Source organism: Triturus cristatus, chromosome 3_1 (assembly GCF_964204655.1).
Source record: "Triturus cristatus chromosome 3_1, aTriCri1.1, whole genome shotgun sequence".
NCBI classification, from domain to species: Eukaryota; Metazoa; Chordata; class Amphibia; order Caudata; family Salamandridae; genus Triturus; species Triturus cristatus.
This window is the reverse complement of record NC_140583.1, coordinates 746115589-746135759: the sequence shown is the minus strand read 5'-3', so window position 1 is coordinate 746135759 and position 20171 is coordinate 746115589. Positions and strand designations below refer to the sequence as shown.

At 47.3% G+C, this 20171-nt stretch overlaps 1 protein-coding gene across 2 annotated transcripts in view; it reads right to left on the bottom strand.

Moving 5' to 3' along the window:
- The window catches only part of LOC146860908 (uncharacterized), an 850962-nt gene that overhangs the window by 476465 nt on the left and 354326 nt on the right, over positions 1-20171 (bottom strand). For both annotated transcript variants that reach the window (XM_085644903.1, XM_085644904.1), the window contains 2 exons: positions 13873-13925; positions 12805-12905 (listed from right to left, as the gene is read on the bottom strand). In XM_085644903.1, coding sequence (XP_085501029.1) covers positions 12805-12905; positions 13873-13925 — 154 coding nt within the window. The remainder of the gene's footprint in view (positions 1-12804; positions 12906-13872; positions 13926-20171) is intronic.

Sequence of the window (20171 nt, the reverse complement as noted above, 5' to 3'; positions counted from 1 at the left end):
CTGAGTTCTCCAACCCTGTTTATTGACAAGAGGAGTCAGAAACACGATTTAAAAAGTTGTGGGACCGCCTTCTTACTTCCACATGGCAGCTGTCTTGCGAGTAGCGCAAGTAGTGATAGTTAAAAACAGCTGAGCCCACATAAGGGAATGTTTGCTTGCCAGCAGTAGACACATTATTTGTAACAGTGTTATTACTTGAGCTCCAGGACTGATGTAAGAAAGAGTGCTTCCAAAACACACCATGTTCTGAGTGACTCTGAGCAGGAGGAGGAACAGTCCTCTTCACAGGCTCATAGGATGGAAAACATTCAGTGCCTAACTTAATAGACAGTCTCAGCAACATATGAAACCGGAGAGAGACCGTCATTGACAAAACGACTGCATATGTCCTCTCTTGACAACAATCAGAATGCAGTGGAGGAGAAAATTAAGGGCATATTTGTTCAAGGATGGAGTTGAAAGAGGTGGTCCACCAGTTAAGACAAAATTTGGTATGTCAGATACCCCTTCCTAAGAAGGTGAGGAGGGGTTATGCAATATCAGAGGGAAGAGCCTGAAAGTTTATCTCTACACAGAGCCATAAGGAAAAAGATGGCAAACGAAAGGAAGAATATTTACAATCATACCTTTCCCAGATTTTTTGCCAAAAGATACCCACTACAAGTGTTTGCTGAAGACTTCACTTTGCAGGTGAAGATGGACTCATTAATGGAAGGACTTTCATCACAAGACACTGTTGTATCAGAGAAGGAAGCACTGTCTGATCCAGTCGATCAGAGAGTGGAAGTTGTGATCAAATGGTATACTTGGCCTCTAACTTCTCTTACAGAGTCTCTGCATATGCCATGTATGCCACTCACTCCCTAGTGAATGATTTTCCTAACTTAGCGGAGCAAAGAGAACACGGTGTGGAGGTAACCTCTTCCGTATTAATCATGGAACTGCAAGTCCACTTTTTTCAGATATAACATTTGACTCATTGGGGGCAGCAGTACCTGGGTCTTCAATTGCTGTGAGAAGACAAATTTGGTTGAGGTCTTGGAAGGTGGATGCGTCACAAAAAAACCTCTTGATGGATATTGCCTTCACTGTGTTGAAGTTGTTCCGTAACCAGTTAGAGACTCTGTTAAAAAAAATCGGTAAAGGACAAAAATATAATTGCTCCTTCAAAATCAGTGACAAGGGTGCAGCCTTTCACGCTAAATGGATGAACCAACTCTATTGAGGTCAGGGGACGTGGCAGGTCTGTCCTTCTGAAAAGTCCTGGGCTCAAGCAAAAGTGACTTACAATCCACCTCTGAAGTCATGACTATGCTAGGAAACAACTGACTGCTTTCCAGGAGAAGTCTAAACAGTCAATTTCGGATCAGAGGGTCCTGAGTATTTTTCAACTGCGCTACCAAATATGATTATTTTTAACTACACCTCTGCTGAAGGATCAGGTGAAGAAGCATGCTTTGCTAGAGCAAGTTCAGGCTCTAGTACAGTGGTCAGTGATTACTGTATCGCCCTCACAGTGGGTAAAAGGATTCTACTCAATCCTCTTTTTGGTTCAAAAGGTATCTGGGCGCCTCAGACCAGTCTTGGATCTAAAGACAGTGAACACCTTTATTCCATTTTTGGGATACAAGATGATGTTATTACAGACTGAATTCCAGTATCTAAAAAATGAAGACTTTCTAGTATCGCTGGATTTCACAGATGCATATCTGCACATTCTAATACTTCAGGTGCTTTAGACGTAGCTCTGATTTGTGATTCAAGATGATCATTATCAGTTTCAGGTCCTGGCCTTTGGATTGACCACCTCTCCAAGTGTCGAAGGGTCTTTACCAAGGTACTGATTTGCTCTGTTGGTGGAGTTGCTACATGCAAAAGGTATTCTAATTTTCAAATATTTTAATGACTGATCTGTTCCAGAAGCTAGGATCAAACATTTAATCTCCACTAACTTAGACATTCTCAACAGGCAAGAGCTGGTTAAAAATGCAAGGTTTAAGGGCTTAATCAGTGAGGATTATACCTTGGGCCAGACTCCATTTTTACCCAATAGTAAATCATTTACTTTGGCATTAGGCTTCCAATTCACAACATTTCGAGCACAGAGCTCCAATTTAGCCAGAAATATTTTAAGCACTACAGTGGTGATTAAACTCAGATTATCTGGAGAAGGGGTTCCCTCTGGACGGCCTTCTCCCAAAAATGCTGATGACAGATGCACATGGGTTGGGGAGCGATAATAGACATCAAGTCAGCACAGGGGTAGTGGTCCGAGAATCAACGAGTTTGGTCCTCCAGTTGGACTGAGTTGCATTTTGCTTCTCTGGTGAGGGGTCACAATGTTCAGCTCAAGAGAGATAGCCAGGTGATGTTAGCATATGTCAACTATCATGGGTGGTCAAAGATTCATGCACTGTGACTTGTGGCGCAGGAGAAATGCCCTTGGGCCTGGGAGGCAGCCCATCCTTCAGGAAAGGAGACTGAGCCTGCAGGTCATCTGAGCAGCCCTATTTTAACAATAATCCACCAAATAGTGCAGAAAGAAAATAGAGGTGGACTGTTTTGCAGGCAGAGAGAATGTACGTCAACTTTGGTTCTGTGTCAAAATACCCTGTCAGAAAGGTTGGAAGGTAGATGCACTATTTTTTCTCTTTCCTCCTTTTCCCCTAGAGTTGAGGGCATTCAAGAAAGTGAAGAAGGCTCACGTAAATGTTCTGTTGGTATCCTGTTAGAAGGTGGTTCTGACACTCTGAGCCGCCTGGATTTTGTTCGCTTTTCGAGCACCTAATTGTTGAGCTTTTGCTGTGGGGGAGCCTCATAAGTGGGACTCACCCACAGTGAACTCAGGATGTAAGAGACTGCATGGGGATTTTACTGGTGTCCCCCTGGTTTGACTAGGCTGCTGCGCAGCAGCTTGAGTATGGGGCACTGGGCTGGTTACATGCAGACACATGTGTACATGCATGTGCATACATGTATGGTATGCACAGGGGAGATTCCTAGCGTGCGCAGTCCAGGAGCAGCTACAAATTGAATGGTTTGGCAGGACTTATGCCGAATTGGGTGGTGACGTTTTACTGTGTTTTCACTTCATTATTCCCCTATGGGGTTCTGGGGCCCATGGCTAGAGTGACTTCCACAAGGCCTACAGATTCCAGACATGCACTAAAGTCCATTGTAGCGGATGTGAAAAGAAGTATTATGCAGAGTCCAAAGTCATATTTGTACTGCTTTTGGGTCATCCAGAAATGTCATATTTCTCTGAGTCTCTGGCTGGGGTCTGGCCCTGGCAGGTTAGATTAATGACATTTCTTCCCAGAGCGAAGATCTTCCCTCCAAGGGAAAGGAGATAGGTGGAGCTACAGGCCAATCCATCAACCGCTGTTGCTGGGTGCCAGGCACCGGGCTGCACCAAGGAGGGAAGGCAGCGTGGGGGGAAGGGGCTTCAGAGATGTGGCCAGAGACCCTGTACAACGCCATTTTGAACAAGCCCAGAGGCTGGACAAGAAGGAGGGAACAGGGGCAGGGAAGTGATGTGTCGCTGTTTGATAGGACCAACAGAGACTTCCTGCCAGGCCCCTACTCAACTTTTAAAAAGTGCTTGCACAGGAAGAGAAGCTCTCTTTGGGGTGTGGTCTAAGGAGGCGAAAGGTGCTGGAGCCTGGCAATGGGCAGTTGGAAGGGGAGACCCCCCTGACTGCCCCCCAGGGCCCTAACAGCGCCAGAAGAAGAGCGCAGGAACGGTGCGCAGAAGCAGGGGCCTATGCTCAGGGAGAAGAGAGGCCCAGGAGGATAATCAGGCGAAAGGCTGGCGCAGGGAGCCAGTGAAGAGCACTCTCTGCAGAATGGCCCGCCTCACAGGCCCCGAGGGTCAAGGAGAGTGTTTCCAGTGGCTGGGGCTGGCCGAGAGGAGCGAGAGGACACGAAAAGGACGCAAATCAGAATCCGGGGGGGAGGCGAGATATGCCCCCCAGAAGGTAGGCGACCTTTGACCCCGCCTGGGACCGATGATGAAGCGCATGGGGCTCTGTCGTTGGTCACCATCAGGCCCGGGGGCTGCACCACCGAAGCTGAAGAAGGGGGGAGCGCGTTCACGCCCCCCTCCGTGAAGAGGTCCTGGGTCCCGGGACCCCATCCCCAGGCCCCGATGCAAAGTCGGGGAGCGCCGTCACGCTCCCCATGAAAATTGAAGGAGGGGGTGCCAGGATCCCACCCTGGCCCCTCAGTGAGCCCGTGAAGATGGGGAGCGCAGGCGCGCTCCCTGGGAAGAGGCAGGCGGGGGCCCGGGACCACGTCCCTGGGCCCTGAAGTCATGGAGGGGGACTGGGACCCCATCCGCAGACCCCAAAGATGGAGGGAGGTGGGGGAGTGCCGTCGCAATCCCCCGACGGCCACCGGACCGGCTGGAGCCTCCGTGTCTGCCCGCCCGTGCGGGCAGTCCAGAAGACTGTGCCAGCTCCCACGGCCGAGCCAGAGGAGGCATCCGGGGGTGGGCTCCCTGTGCTGCCCTCCCTCCAGGATGGCCTGCAGGGGTCCAGGGTGGGACCCGGACCCCCAACCCTCGCAACCGAGGAGGCGTTGCACGGGGCCCGGGTGGGACCGGGCCCCCGAAAATGAAGCAGATCGTCCGGGGGTGGTATCCCCGTGACTTACCCTCACCTGGGGGTCTGGGGCACAGGAGGCGGCGTGGAGCGCCATAAAGATGATCGCGGCTGTCCCCGGCACAGCGGGGGAGCCGCTGCTTCCTAATGCGAGCCTACCCATAATGCCTTGCAGGCCAGGACCGGCCGCAGGGTCAACCAAGCGTTTTCTTTGCTTGTGGTGGCCCCAGGAGGACGGGTTCACCACCACATGAATGTGAAGGTGCTGGGGAAACTGCTGGAGAGCTGCAGTCTCCCCCCCCTGCACGAAGATAAAAGTCCCACCCTAAGTGTCTTGGGGATATGAAAGAATAACCCCTCAAAGGCTCAGCCAGCATTTAACTACTTCTGGGCTGGAACGTTTGTTCTACAGCTGAGTGTGAATTCAAAAGTGCATCATGGAATGAAGGACTGAGTTGGGGATGTCTGGAGGAGAGCATTCCCTGGAGGTGAAGAGGTGTATTTGCACCAGAAATGCATTTACTAATGGTTATTTCTTTTAGAGGTACTAATGTTCATGTTTTCAATGTGAAGTACATGTGAGGTGATACCATAAGCAAAGTGGGGTTATGTTGCCAGACATTCCTCCTAGGTTGTCTGGCTGTATATGCGTAATCCTATGATTTTATCTGTGATGCCGTTAGGGGCTGCAATTGCAATACATTATAGTGATCCACTAATGTGATGAGTACTGTCATTCTAAAGTGTTGCTTAAACATGTATTCTTGCTGCTGCGCTTAGGTGAAGAACCCAGACTGCTACCCTTAAGATATAGAGGTGCATACTTTATGGTCAGTAGGACATGCTCAGTCAGGGTTATATGTCACCAAGGCAGGGTTACCTATTTTAAATGCTTGTTGAGATATTGGGGGGGGGGGGGGTCGCCACTGGGATGGTGCTGGTGCACCGGGCCCTTGCCCCAGGTTATGTTCAAGCAACTGCATTGGGTGCAAGATGATGTGCATACATAGGAGTGGTGGTACTAGACCCCACCCCCCCTGCGGGAGGGGTGGAGATGTTATGCAATGTCACAAAGTAATTCCATCTGCTTATGTATATTTGTAAATTGGTGCATAGTATTGAGTGGTGTGTGTGTTTAATAAATGTACTCTTACTTTTATAAAGCAAAGTACAGACTGGACAATCAATTATTGAGTGTTATTTTTGCGCACCTGCAAATGGTAATTACTAGCCCACACCACCTCCCTTGAGTAAGCCTCAGACTGCTCTGCAACGCTACCCTCTGAGAGTCAGGCGCTACAATTGGGTGTTTGGTTCCCAGTGAGGGACAAATGTAGTCATGTTATTTGTGCAGGCCTCACAGATTCTGCCTTGTTTTCCAACATTGGTGTCTAGCGGCGGGAAACATAGTATCCCATTCTGGTGCGCATTTATAGCATTTGTTAAGTCCCGTTTTGCCACACATTACCTATGCAGCAATGAGCAAATGGAAGAGCGCAAGGCTCTGAGAAGGGTTCAAAGTTTTGGTTATGTGAACTAAAGGTGTGGGAAAGGAAAGCCCCGCGCCCATATGTGTCATGTGAAGTTATTATGGTTTAAATGTAAACTCTATTGATATGACCGCGCTATGTTGATTATCATGTGCTAGCGGGATGGTGCTTTCCAGGAAATGATTGCATACAAATGTTCTAAGCCATATTGTACACCTTTGAACCCTAACACTACATACATTACACCTGCATGAGGAGGGTGTCTCCTCAAGAGATAGGGACAACAACTGATACCTACATCACGGTGGGAAGAGGGTGTGGTAGAGTTGGGTGTCCGGCAGGTCCCCCAGGTTAACTGGTGGGGAGGTGAGCAACCCAGGGGTGGCCCCTGGTAGTGGGTGGCCCCCAGGGAGGGTAGTTCTTGAGTGATGGTGTGTAGTGGTTGCCCCTAGGTACCCTAGGTGGGCTAGGTAACTGACCCAGTGGAGATCTGAGTGGGGGCGATGTGCTCTCTAGTTCCAGGTGAAGGGTTAGTGGTGGACCCTGAGGTGTCATGGTCAGGTGGCTGGTGACCAGTCAGGTAGGCCCTGTGGGACTTGAACTCCAGGACCAGGACCATGGGGGTGATCCCCTAGCTCGAGGCAGGAGGTGGACTTCTGCCAGGTAGTATCCTAATTTTAAGACTTTCGGTATTCACAGAAGGCATTTAGGAGTCCTAAAGTTAGGAGTCCTAACTATACTACTACTAAACTGCGAAAAATCCTAATTTTAAGACTTTCGGTATTCACAGAAGGCATTTAGGAGTCCTAAAGTTAGGACTCCTAACTTCTGTGAATACCGAAATGAGTAAGTGCCTTCTGTGAATACCAAAATGAGTAAGTGCCTTCTGTGAATACCAAAATGGTAGTAAGTTTAGGATTTTGTCTTAAGTTAGTTCTGTGAATCGGGCCCAGTGTGTTTTACTGTGTTTTTACTTCATTATTCCCCTTTGGTGATGTGGGGCCCATGGCTAGAGTGACTTCCACAAGGCCTACAGATTCCAGACACGCACTAAAGTCCATTGTAGCGGATGTGAAAAGAAATATTCTGCAGAGTCCAAAGTCATATTTGTACTGCTTTTGGGTCATCCAGAAATGTCATATTTCTCTGAGTCCCTGGCTGGGGTCTTGCCCTGGCAGGTTAGATTAATTACATTTCTTCCCAGAGCGAAGATCTTCCCTCCAAGGGAAAGGATATAGGTGGAGCTACAGGCCAATCCATCAACCACTGTCACTGGGTGCCAGGCACCAGGCTGCACCAAGGAGGGAAGGCAGCGTGGGGGGAAATGGCTTCAGAGATGTGGCCAGAGACCCTGGACGATGCCATTTTGAACAAGCCCAGAGGCTGGACAAGAAGGAGGAACAGGGGCAGGGAAGTGATGTGTCGCTGTTTGATAGGACCAACAGAGACTTCCTGCCAGCCCCCTACTCAACTTTTAAAAAGTGTTTGCAGAGGAAGAGAAGCTCTCTCTGGGGTGTGGTCTAAGGAGGCGATAGGTGCTGGAGCCTGACAATGGGCAGTTGGAAGGGGAGACCCCCTGACTGCCCCCAGGCCCTAATGGCGCCAGAAGAAGATCCCAGGACCGGTGCGCAAAAGCAGGGGCCTATGAGCAGGGAGAAGAGAGGCCCAGGAGGAGAATAAGGCAAAAGGCTGGCGCAGGGAGCCAGTGAAGAGCACTCCCTGCAGAATGGCCCGCCTCACAGGCCCCGAGGGCCAAGGAGAGTGTTTCCAGTGGCTGGGGCTGACCGAGAGGAGCGAGAGGACATGAAAAGGATGCAAATCAGACTCCGGGGGGCCTAGATATTCCCCCCAGAAGGTAGGCGACCTTTGACCCCGCCTGGGACCGAAGATGAAACACATGGGGCGGCGGTCACCATCAGGACCCCGGGGTGGGTCAAGTCCCGGGGGCTGCCGCACGGAAGCTGGAGAAAGGGGGAGCGCCCCCCCTCCGTAAAGAGGTCCAGGGGCCCGGGACCCGGGACCCATCTCCAGGCCCCGAAGCAAAGTCGGGGAGCGCCATCACGCTCCCCATGAAAATTGAAGGAGGGGGTTCCAGGAGCCCACCTTAGCCCCCCAGCGAGCCCGTGAAGCCAGGGAAGGCAGGGGCGCTCCCCGTGAAGAGGGAGGCATGGGACCGGGACCCCATTCAGGGGTCCCGAAGTCATGAAGGGGGCCTGGGACCCCATCCCCAGGCCCCGAACATGGAGGGAGGTGGGGGAATGCCGTCGCACTTCCCCGCCGGCCACCGGACTGGCAGGAGCCTCTGTGTCTGCCCACCCGCGCGGGTAGACCAGAAGACTGTGCCAGCTCCTGCGGCCGCACATGCAGGTGCGGGCCACACAGTGAGCGGGAGGGGGCAGCCGGGGGTGGGCTCCCTGTGCTGCCCTCCCTCGAGGATACCTGCTGGGGTCCCGGGTGGGACCGGGACCCCCAACCCCCGCAACCGAGGAGGAGTTGCACGGGGCCCGGGTGAGACCGGGCCCGCGAAAATGAAGCAGATCGGCCGGGGGTGGGCTCCCCAAGCCGTACCCTCACATGGGGGTCTGGGTGGGACCGGGCCCCTCACTGAGGCCCAGGAGGCGATGCGGAGTGCTATAAAGATGATCGCGGCTCTCCCCAGCACAGCGGGAGAGCCGCTGCTTCCATATGCAAGCCTACCCATAATGCCTTGCAGGCCAGGACCGGCCTGCAGGGTCAAACAAGTGTGTTCTTTGCTTGTGGTGGCCCCAGGAGAACGGGGTCACCACCAAATGAATGTGAAGGTGCTGTGGGAGCTGCTGGAGAGGCGCAGTCTTCCCCCCCTGCACGAAGAGAAAAGTCCCACCCTAAGTGTCTTGGGGATTTGAAAGAATAACCCCACAAGGGCTCAGCCAGCATTTAACTACTTCTGGGCTGGAGCTTTTGTTCTATAGCTGAGGGTGAATTGCAAAGTGCATCATGGAATGAAGGGCTCAGTTGGGGATGTCTGGAGAAGGGCATCCCCTGGAGGTGAAGAGGTGTATCTGCACCAGAAATGCATTTACTAAAGGTTATTTCTTTTAGAGGGACTAAAGTTCATGTTTTTAATGTGAAGTACATGTGAGGTGATGTCATAAGCAAAGTGGGGTTATGTTGCCAGACATTCCTCCTAGGGTGTCTGGTTGTATATGCGTAATCCTATGATTTTATCTGTGATGCCTTTACGGGCTGCAATTGCAATACATTCTAGTGATCCACAAATGTGATGAGTACTGTCATTCTAAAGTGTTGCTTAAACATGTATTCTTGCTGCTGCGCTTAGGTGAAGAACCCAGACTGCTACCCTTAAGATATAGAGGTGCATACTTTATGGTCAGTAGGACATGCTCAGTCAGGGTTATATGTCACCAAGGCAGGGTTACCTATTTTAAATGCTTGTTGAGATATTGGGGTGGGGGTGTCGCCACTGGGATGGTGCTAGTGTGCCGGGCCCTCGCCCCAGGTTATGTTCAACCAACTGCATTGGGGGCAAGATGATGTGCATACATGGGAGAGGTGGTACTAGACCCCATCCCCCCCTGTTGTTGCGGTGGAGATGTTATGCAATGTCACAAAGTAATTCCAACAGCTTATGTATATTTGTAAATTGGTGCATAGTATTGAGTGGTGTGTGTGTTTAATAAATGTACTCTTACTTTTATAAAGCAAAGTAAAGACTGGACAATCAATTATTGAGTGTTATTTTTGCGCACCTGCAAATGGTGATTACTAGCCCACACCACCTCCCTTGAGTAAGCCTCAGACTGCTCTGCAACGCTACCCTCTGAGAGTCAGGCGCTACAATTGGGTGTTTGGTTCCCAGCGAAGGACAAATGTAGTCATGTTATTTGTGCAGGCCTCACAGATGCTGCCTCGTTTTCCAACATACCCCCCTAGTGGAAGTGGCATCCATAGTGCCCCCTGCTTCTCCACTTGTCGGTTCCGGATCAATGGATGATACTAGTGTATCCTTGGTTTGTGAGGAACAGCTATATGTCTCAGTCAGCTTTGAACCATCTACAGATGGGGGTATGTGGTTGAACGGGAGTACCTAGAGAGTTTGGAATGCTTACTAGAAGAAACAGAGCATATTCAAAAGGCTAAGAATACATCTACACTTAAGTCTTGTTTGAGACTTTGGCAGAACTTTGAGAAATGGTGTTTAACTTGACACTTAAACACAATCTCCTGTGAACCAGCTGTAGGTTCGGATTGTTTAAAAGATGGATTTCAGGTGAGTCTTGCGGTCTCCATGCTCAGAGCACAGTGGGCAGTAGTAAGAGTGTTCAGAAGCCCACAATTTGTGGTCATAAACCTGATAGCAAAAAAATTGTTAAGAAGCTATTTTTCTCAAAAGATCAGTGGTTCATTCTCTGTCTTGGAATTTACCATTTGTTTTACAAGCACTCCAAAAATCACATGAAATATGTCTCTTATAAAGTATTGCTTTTGATTGCTATCTCCTTGGGGAGAAGAACTGGGGAAATAAGGGCCCTTTTGCGATCAGAACTTTTGTTGAGGATATTTTGCGGCAAGTTTTTAATTGTTCAGCTGGCTTTCTTCTTACAGAGATCAAATAGGGTTGTAGCGACCCAATGGGCCATGTTTAAGGGAGCATCAATCAGTGATATATGTAATGCTGCCACATGGGCTAGCCTTCATATCTTCATGAGGCATTATAGGCTGCTATTGGAAATATTGCCTCTGGTTTATTTGGTATCACAGTACAGTGTGCAGTATTCAAATGAGAAGGAAGTGAGTAAAACTTACTTTTCAACTGTTATGATATATGGTTAATTTTTCATCTTAAGGGGAGTTGAAGCTAAATGATTAGCTTTGGTATCAACTTAATCTTTAAGGACTGTGTCGAGGGAAATGGGTGAGAAGCTAATGGCCTGGTTATTTACGGTAATCTTCATTACCCCTAGTCCAGGCCTTCCTGATCCAAGCTGAATGTTGAGTAGTGGGAGAGTGAGGAAATTAATATTATTGTTCCTTGGCCAGCATAAATAATAGAGGTGACAAGATCCCTCATACTTACAAAGGTTTGTAGAGGTGCAACTGGGTAACTGTTGCTTCAAGATTCATCACTCTACCCCATCCTCTTCAACGCATACATTATACTTTTGGCCATTGTCATTCGTGTACACAACATCAACATCCTCTACTATGCTGGCAACATGCAAATAATGCTCTCTCTTTGCCTAAGACCTCTAACACAAGAAACAAATTAACCACCTGCATGGCTGAAGTTGCTGGCAGAATGAAAGCCAACATTCTCAAACTCTACACCGACAAGACAGAAGTAGTGATCCTTGACAAGAGCACCTCACCATGAGCTCTTTTCACTTTTCTGGGGCTTTTTCCGCATGGTGGCACATAGACACATGGAATCGATGTGTGCTATAGGTTTACACCATCAAATTGTTTTTAATTGGGATTTATGGTTTTGCAGCCTTGAAAAAGCCTGGAGTATGAAACACATGTCATCACTTCATGTTGGCAAAACCAATCATAACATGTACACAGCCTGGTTGTGAATAAAGAAGAAGAATTCAATATAATCTACACCCACACTGGACTTTCTTATCAGGGATTGCAGTGAAACAGCAGAGTGTGTGCTTCAATGTCTTTTTTGTATAAGTTGTCCGGACTGTTCCATAGTACGACGAGGTGCATCCTAGGTGGCTGGGTGCTGTCATCACGGAAGCATCACTGTAAAGGACTTATAGTGTCTTGTTCATGAGATTGGACATTGGTACAATTGCCTAACACAATTGATGGGTGTGCAAACATTAAGCATAGCTACCTCAGATTTGTTCTAATCATTAGTGAAAGACAGACCAGCTGATTGTAGCTCCCGGTCTGCCTTCCACAGTGAAGGTGGCACCCTGCCTACACTTTCAAGGAGAACAGAGATCCTCCTACAAAGAGAAGTTGGGTACCTGAATAAAGGGAGGTGCTTTAGGGGTTCATAGGATCTTCTTTCCCCCTTAAGATGGGTGCACTGACTGTGTGCCATCTCACTGAGGTGCAATCAGTATATCTCCTGATGGCCTCTTTGTCTCAGCCTCTGCATCTATAATGCAGCGTGGGCACAGAGGCAAAATGTTTGCATCATTTTCATGTGGCCCCAACCCTATTTAAATTATGGAATGCCCTTTTAGGATAGAGGAAGCACTACATGTGTACTGACACTATCTGTATTGCAGAAGGGGCCCCACGTGACGACAGCCACTTCTGCATACTAAAGTGCCTCAGGGGTGCCGAAAGCGAGTGCACATGCCCCTTGCGCCCCCAGGCCACTTTATGTAATACAGCCTTAGAAAGGCTAATTGTAACCCAAACTATGCAGGATAGAAGTCACTTATTCAACCAAGTTAGAAGTCACAATTACAGGAGGGAGTGAGAGTCACAGTCACAGATACAAGAACAGTTTTCACAGCTAGGTCCCACAGACAAAGTTCATGGCTGCAGGCACCAATCATGCCAAAATAAGTGTGTTTCCCTTTATATCATTCGCATATTAATCTAGTGCTAAATCAAATAAGCTTATAATAAGACATTTTGATGGATTGAAACAAAATGAAATCCTAATAATTGGGATATCAGAAGTCTTGTCAAAGGAAGGAGAACTCAACGTTGACGTATCTGAGCCCCAATTGGTGGACACTTACGCACTCCATGTCAAGTGTGTGACAGCTCTTTTGGCACTCGGATCCTCTGGAACCCACTCTGGAATTGGCACATTCAAAATAAATCATTGGAGCCAAACACTCTAGAAGAGAGAAGGGAAGACAAGTGAATGTGTAATGCAGCTCTCATCTCCAAGTGCTTTAGCAGTGTGTTTCCAGTGGAGGTGATGGGTGATTCTGTTTTAAAGGCCCTCTATTGGGAGGGTACGTGAGACTCCATACATGAGATCAGAGATACATATAGTGAAGATTTAAGTGCAAGGCAATAAATAAAGAGTTTGAGCATGTATGTGGGCGGATCAAACACAGGAGATGATTGGGTCTCCATGAATAGGATACATAATAAAGGGAGTGAATGAGAGTCCATCTCTGTTAAAAAAGATTCAGGGAGTGAGTGAACAGCATGAAAAAGGGAAATGGTTGAAAAAATGAAGCAGGCCAATGGCGATACTTTGTTCAGATGGAAAGCAGCTGATAAATCATGTACATGTAATACATACAGTGAGCAAGATTCCATCTATCATAGATACTAGATATGTAAGAGACATATGCAATGCAATTGATTCAAAGAGTGAGTGAGATGTCGCATTAAGCCAGAGGTGCAGGGAAGTAGTGACCTCTGTGCATGAGGCCATTTATATGTAGAGGGAGTGAGACGCCATACAACATTGAGAATGAGAGATAATGCACTCAGGATAGCAGGGATACGGTTAGTAGCAAGACATCCGGTATGATACTATACAGACAGTGAGTGGGTAAGACTCTATCTGTCACTTAGGAAGTCAGTGTGAATTCAGACGGCATGACATATGGTGAAGGAGTGAAACGCCTTGTGTGAGATTTATGATACAAGGAGTGAGTGAAACCAGACACGAGATCTGTTATATGAAGGCTGTCTGTAGCTTATGATACGAAACATATTAAAAGTATTAAAACTTCATATACAAGATCAGTCATACACTCTGAGTCAGTCTAATTGCGACACACTATAAATGTTGCTGTGTCCAGGGTCTGGGGCTTGATTGATATTAGACAGAGATCTGCTTTTACCTGGTTTTCTGCTGTGCTCCCCGATACAGCTCAGCTTTCCCTGTGTGCAGGTGCTGAAAGTGAAAGAAGGCAGAACATAAATACACATCTCCCGCACAATATCTCTTTCCAGACTTAAACATTTGTCCCGTGACCGCAGTGCCAACTTGCGGTTCTTCTCAGGATTACCATAACTGATTACATAAATAACGTGTCCTTTACTTTTTTCAGATCTCTAATTAATCAAGCTTCACATATTTTCTACTTTTCTTGCAAGGTCGACTACTGCACTGAAGGTAGTCTTGTGGAAGAAAAGTTCATCTATGCCAGTGTGATGTTGCTGCAATCCGTTCTATGCACTCCTATGAGAAGTTACTTATCTGTAACTTCATCTCATGGACTCAAATGCATTTGAATTACCTTGACGAGTGAAATGTTTGTCCACCCTGTGCTCTGCTATTCCCTACCAACCAGGCACTTATGGTCGGTGGTGCTGCATGGATCCCAGCACCTGAGACTAGAACCATAGTGGATTTCAAGAATTTATAATCTGTCCCTCTCCCAACAGCCAATCGTTCCGAATTTTAGATTGTGGACATAACTCTACTCGATGTATGTTTTTCATCAACTACTGCATTGATCTATCTTCTGCATCTTCTCCATTGCACAACAGTCTGATGTGACACTGGTGTGTAGTGTCCACAAAAAACCCAAAATTATTTAGATTTTAAAATAATAACATTTAAGTGCAACTTTACAATCAATATCAGACAAATATTTCTTATAGAGGGCATTTAGGGACGTCTGCAATGCTATCTTTCCTGGAAGAACTTGTTACTTAACAGAGCTGCTTGTCTGCTTTCCCTTGGATAGGATGCACCCTAGAAATACATGGTTAAGGACGGTAGCAGAATATGATACAGCATACCACCGTCTCGATCTGACTCTTTTGGACAACATAAAGCCTTTACAGGCACGTACAAATACTACAATCAGCGGTGTGTGTAAGCAAATTAAATCTGTGCTCATATTCATGTAGTAACACAATGCCTTCTTGTAATGCGCCTTAATGGTCAAATGTAAAGAGCGTAACTGATGAGTGTGCGTGTGTTTTATTATGCTCCAAGAATGTATTGATTCTCAGAAAATAATGGAAAATTAAGGTATTATCTTTTCGAAAGGAGGTAGGGAGATACAATAAGGCTCTGTTAGAAATTGGCAGAGGTATGCACCCTGTCCAAGTAGGGAACACAATCCTAGTTAGGGTAAGCTAGAGGCACACACAATTATATCTGTGCTCATCCTCTAGTAGCTTGACACAAAGCATTCAGGCTTTTCTAAAGAGGCAAAGTGCAAATTATTTGTGCAACACACACAATAACCCCAAAAAAACACCCCTAAAATGCGCCACATGTTTAGAGCAATAGAGAATAGTGTTCTGAGTAGAATTAGCCCAAAACAACAAAAATCCAATAAGTAGAACCGAAGATATGAACATTTAAAGAATAAATTCAAAGGTAGTGTTATAACTCAATATAGCACCTAGGGGCTAATTGAGATCGTGCTCGCCCGGGGAAAATCCAAGGTTTAGGCCGACCACGATGGACGGCAGGTTGGCTATAGGATTCACGCATTTCCCGCTGAGAAAGTACCTGGGATGAGCAAGTATCAGCGTCAAACACACAATGCTTCGGTTCTGATTCACTTAGTCGGGCCGATGCGTCAGCATTGAGCCTCGCAGTCGGGTCCCACGTCATCATTCGAACCCCTTACAGTGCAGTTGCGGCATCGCCGACGAACATAGCATTTGGTTCCAGCGTCGTCGTCGAGCCTCACAGGGATGTTCTCAGATCGGCAATGCATTTGTGTCAAAGGGCACTGTGTCGGTGCCAATCGACATAAAGTCGTCACTACATCGATTCTGATTGTCCTCGACAGAAGAGATCACCTCTCAAAGACCCAGAACAGATTTTACACCACCAGGCAGGGCATGATTCACTGATGGCAGAGTGCAGGAATTTCTGCACAGTTGCAGGAAGTCTTTGATGGCCCTGAAACTTCAGACAGAGGGGGCAAGCCAGCAAGCCCTTGAAGCTTCTCTGGGTTCAATTGAGATGGTTCCAGTCCTTGTCCTCAGCAGTGCAGAGATCAGCAGGTAGCAGGGCAACTCAGCACAGGAGAAAGCGGGTCCTTCAGGGCAGTAGTCAGACAGAGTGTCAAACCTTGTAGCACAGCAGTCCTTACTACTCGCAGAGTTCTTCATAGGTCCAGCAGTGCACTGTCTTGGTAGGATAAGAACCTCAGGACTTACACCCAAAAGCGTCTTTGAAGTGAGGGTGACTTCAAAGCAGGCCCTTGAAGTGCACAAGTCCCCTTTCATCCCAGCTGTCTGTAGTGGGTAATCAGCCCTTTGTTTGGGACATTGGAAAATGCCTATTCAGGTGTAAGTGTCAGCTCTCCCTCGTTCTTTCTACCCAGGAAGAGCTATCAAAATGCAGAGGAGTTCTCAGTCACACCCATCCGTTTGTGGCTGTTTTTTAGAGGGAATGCACAAAGTGTAGCTGTCACCCATCCCAGAAGTGTATTGGAGACAGGCTGCAAGGCACATAGAGCAGTAAGAGCAAAGAAATATCCGCTTTCTAAAAGTGGCATTACTAAAACAGTAATGTTAAATCCAACCTTTTTTTTTAATATATAGCGCAAACTAGTCCCGAGACATCGGGTATCAGAGCGCTTTACATAGCAGCAGTTTTGTTACACAAGGACACATACATTTTTTTTGTTAGGCCCAGAGATTAAGTGATTTGCCCAGAATCACAGGATGTTGAGCGTCGTTGCCGAGACTTGAACTCAGCTTCCCAGCTTCGAGGTCGAACACTCTAGCTGTAAGGCTACATCCTCTTCCCAAATAAAAATGTACAATTACTAATAAAAAGGATTTAGCATTACCATTCCAAAGAGTATGAAACCTGATGTAACTACTCCTTTCTAATTAGGAATTGCAGCTTAAAAGGGTTTTAAGGAATTTCCAATGCCGGGGGTGACTTGTGTGTAATAAAAAAAGGAGTTTGAGTTTAGGGCTTGGCAAGTGGTTTTAAGTGCTAAGTTGAAATGGCAGTAAACTGTACACACTGACCTTGCAATAGCAGGCCTGAGACAGGTTCGAAAGTCTACATGTGTGGGTGGTACAGTCAGTGCTGAGGGCCCACCAGTAGCATTGTGTTACAGGCCCTAGGTATATGGTATGCCACTTTACAAGGGGCATGCAAGTAAAATAAATATGTCAATTGGGTATACAATAATGTTACCATGTTTAGGGGAGAAGCACATGAACTTTAAAACTGGTCAGCAGAGTTAAAGTGCTCAGAGCCCTGAGGTCAACAAACAGATACAGCAAAAAGCGAAGGTAAGCAGACAAAGGTGTGGGGAAAGACCACTCTAATGATGACTGGTCTAATAAGCTCAAAAGAACCTTGCAGGTGGAAATGGCCAGTGGACGGACTTTAAAAAACTTTTATAAAGCTTTACAATATAACAACAAAAAAAGGAAACAAATATATGGAAGTGACAAAGGTATTGTTATGAAATTATAACAGTTGATGGGGAGTCATATCAATGACACTAAATCATAAAAATGGTTAGGAGTACCATGCATAGTGTGAGCATGAGGAAGGCCTGTGAAACACTCAGCCAAGAGATGTCAGTTTTGCAAAAGCAGCTTGGCTCGCTAATATGGATCTCATATCAAACAGTAAAAGAGCCTAGTAAAATCCTCCAGTATACTTTCCATCTTGTCACAATAGGCAGCAGTTTCTGGTTGGTGTAACAGATATGCAGTCCAGGGTTGCCAAATGTCACTAGGTCTGGGGGCTGGGAGGAGCATTTCAGCATACATAACTAAGACTGCTAATTACAATATACAAGGCCGTCAATCCAGTGTTTGTATTTTGGTGCTCTGCCCTACCTGCAGGCTACCAATTGCTTCTCTAATAAGAGCGGTGAGGGCACAAATCTTTCCCACACTACCCTGGAAAGGCTTCAAGGGATCCAGCCGCACCTCTTCATCCACTATAGCAGACATTTCAGTGGTGACCTCCCTCCATACTTATGCCCACTGGTACAAGACCAAGCCAGTTGTAGCCATCCCGCCTATACACACCACATCTTGTACGGCAGTCATCCTCCTGTACACCAAATTTGTATATTTGGTTTGGTGCTGGGGAGAGAGCAGCCTCACCCTCATCCAGCACCGGATACATGAATCAGTTGAATTCTGCGAGACTGCAAGTCCCAGGAGCTGATTCGATGAGATGAAGGAGGGACTGCAAAGATCTTCACAGTTTCTTGCTGACCGGGATGCCTAATTCTGCAGGACTGCAAGTCCCAGGAGCTGGTCACCTGAGGTGGAAGAGGAGCTGCACTCACATCATGCTACAAAGCGTTTCAGAGTCTCCTGCTGCAGTGACCGAGAATTCTGCTAATCTGCAAGTCCCAGGAACAGGTCAGTTGAGGTGGAGCCACCATGCACTCATGAATGAAATGTGCCCTCCCTAGGGTAAGGAAATCTAGACCTCCATATAACCACCAAGCAGTGTTCTGTGGGTGTTGCATTGAAGTGATCAGTGGCCACTCTCTTATAGTTGGATGGCACATGGGACCTATCTGGCCCCTCTCGTAACATACAATTAAAATTGCCCCCCAAATCAAAGAGTGTGAGTCACTGGAAAGGATTTGCCATCAGAGGCAATCAAGGAAGGTAGGCATCATCTAAGTTCGGGATATAGCAATTTATATTGGTAACCGCTGAAGTGCCCAACTGTTCCCAGGCTATAGCATAGAGGACTTAATCAGCTACAATAGAGCACAGTGAGTTAAATGGGACCTGAATTATCATTACGATGGCTATGCCTAAGTGGTGTAGGAAGACAATAGATGGAAAACTGTCCATCGAGCAGAATATTTACTCTCTGGGCATGGATCTATATGGGTTGCTGTTATGATCTACCTGTTCTGTAGAGTGGAATGTTACCTATTTCAGTCAGAGCCTATGCCATCATGATTCATGACTTAGGCCACAGGGAATCAAGATTCTGAATATGGGTTGAGACTGAAGGGCTGAAGGTGGCTGATGGTTTTATTTCTTCTTATCTCAAAACCAATATTAAACCACTTACCTTTTTAAACCATTTCATGCATGATTTGTAATCGATGAGAGCCTACAGATTTGGGCTTGAAAACCACTAGTTTCATAGAACCCACGCCGAATTTGGGCCAATGATGTTCACTGTGGTTTGCTGTGGCCTTGCACATTCCATGTCACTCAGACCAAATGTTTGCCCAGCCCTTGGCTACACATATTCACCAGTTAGTGGATTGTGAAGAAACAAGTGCAGCATACCAACATAGCATGTCTCCACCGGACATGGTCGATCCCCAGGGCAATAAACCCACCCATAAGTCATAACATTGAGAAACTTCGAACTGAATGTATGTTCCACAATATATCAACATCAGTACTCATGGTTTGCAGGGGGTTAGCCTGCTGTGAGTAAGCCAGAGACAAAGACCTTCAGCTTGTGCCAATAGAAGTCAATGGGAGAAAATTGGAAAAAGCATATAAAATCACACAGAAGGTTCTCAATGTTCACTTTTCCAACAGCAGAATCTCAGAAGCATCCCGGATTCTGCTGGGAGCAGGGTGCTGAGGTTGTTGGTAGCAGGCACGCTACAAAGAAGAGGGCCACATGAAAAAACACTGCACATCTGAACTTAAAGTTAAGTCTGGGGGGGTCCCACTCAAGGGAGCAGGTCTCAAGGGCCTCTGGACCATGGTAGCACAGCTGGTTCATCAGTACCCAGGCTGGGCGGGCTAGATTCAGAGGAGATAGGGCAACCATTGCGCATCGAGATGGTCCTCCTGGTCAGGGACAGGCAGGTTGCAGAGGTGATTATGGGACAGCTGGGCCACTCATGGCATGGGTCTCAGGGGTTTCCATCCTGTGTCATTGAAGTCCGGATTGGAATTTTTCTTCTCGGTCTTTGTTATAGGGGCTCCAGTACCCTGGGTAGTGGCACAGCATGGCTCTGGTAGGTCCTGGGGTCCTCTTACTTGGTTACGGGACAGAATTGACCCTTCAGAGCTGATGTGCCTCTTCTTACTTGGGTGCTGCATCAGAGTTGCAAGAGAGCAGACTATCGGTAAACTGAACTTCGCGGTATGGTGCCTACAGGGAAGTAGCTCTTCTACTCCAAGGGAAGTTCTGAGCAATTTGTCGAAGGCTGGAGGTGCTCTGGGGTTTCTGGAGGCCTCACGGTTGCAG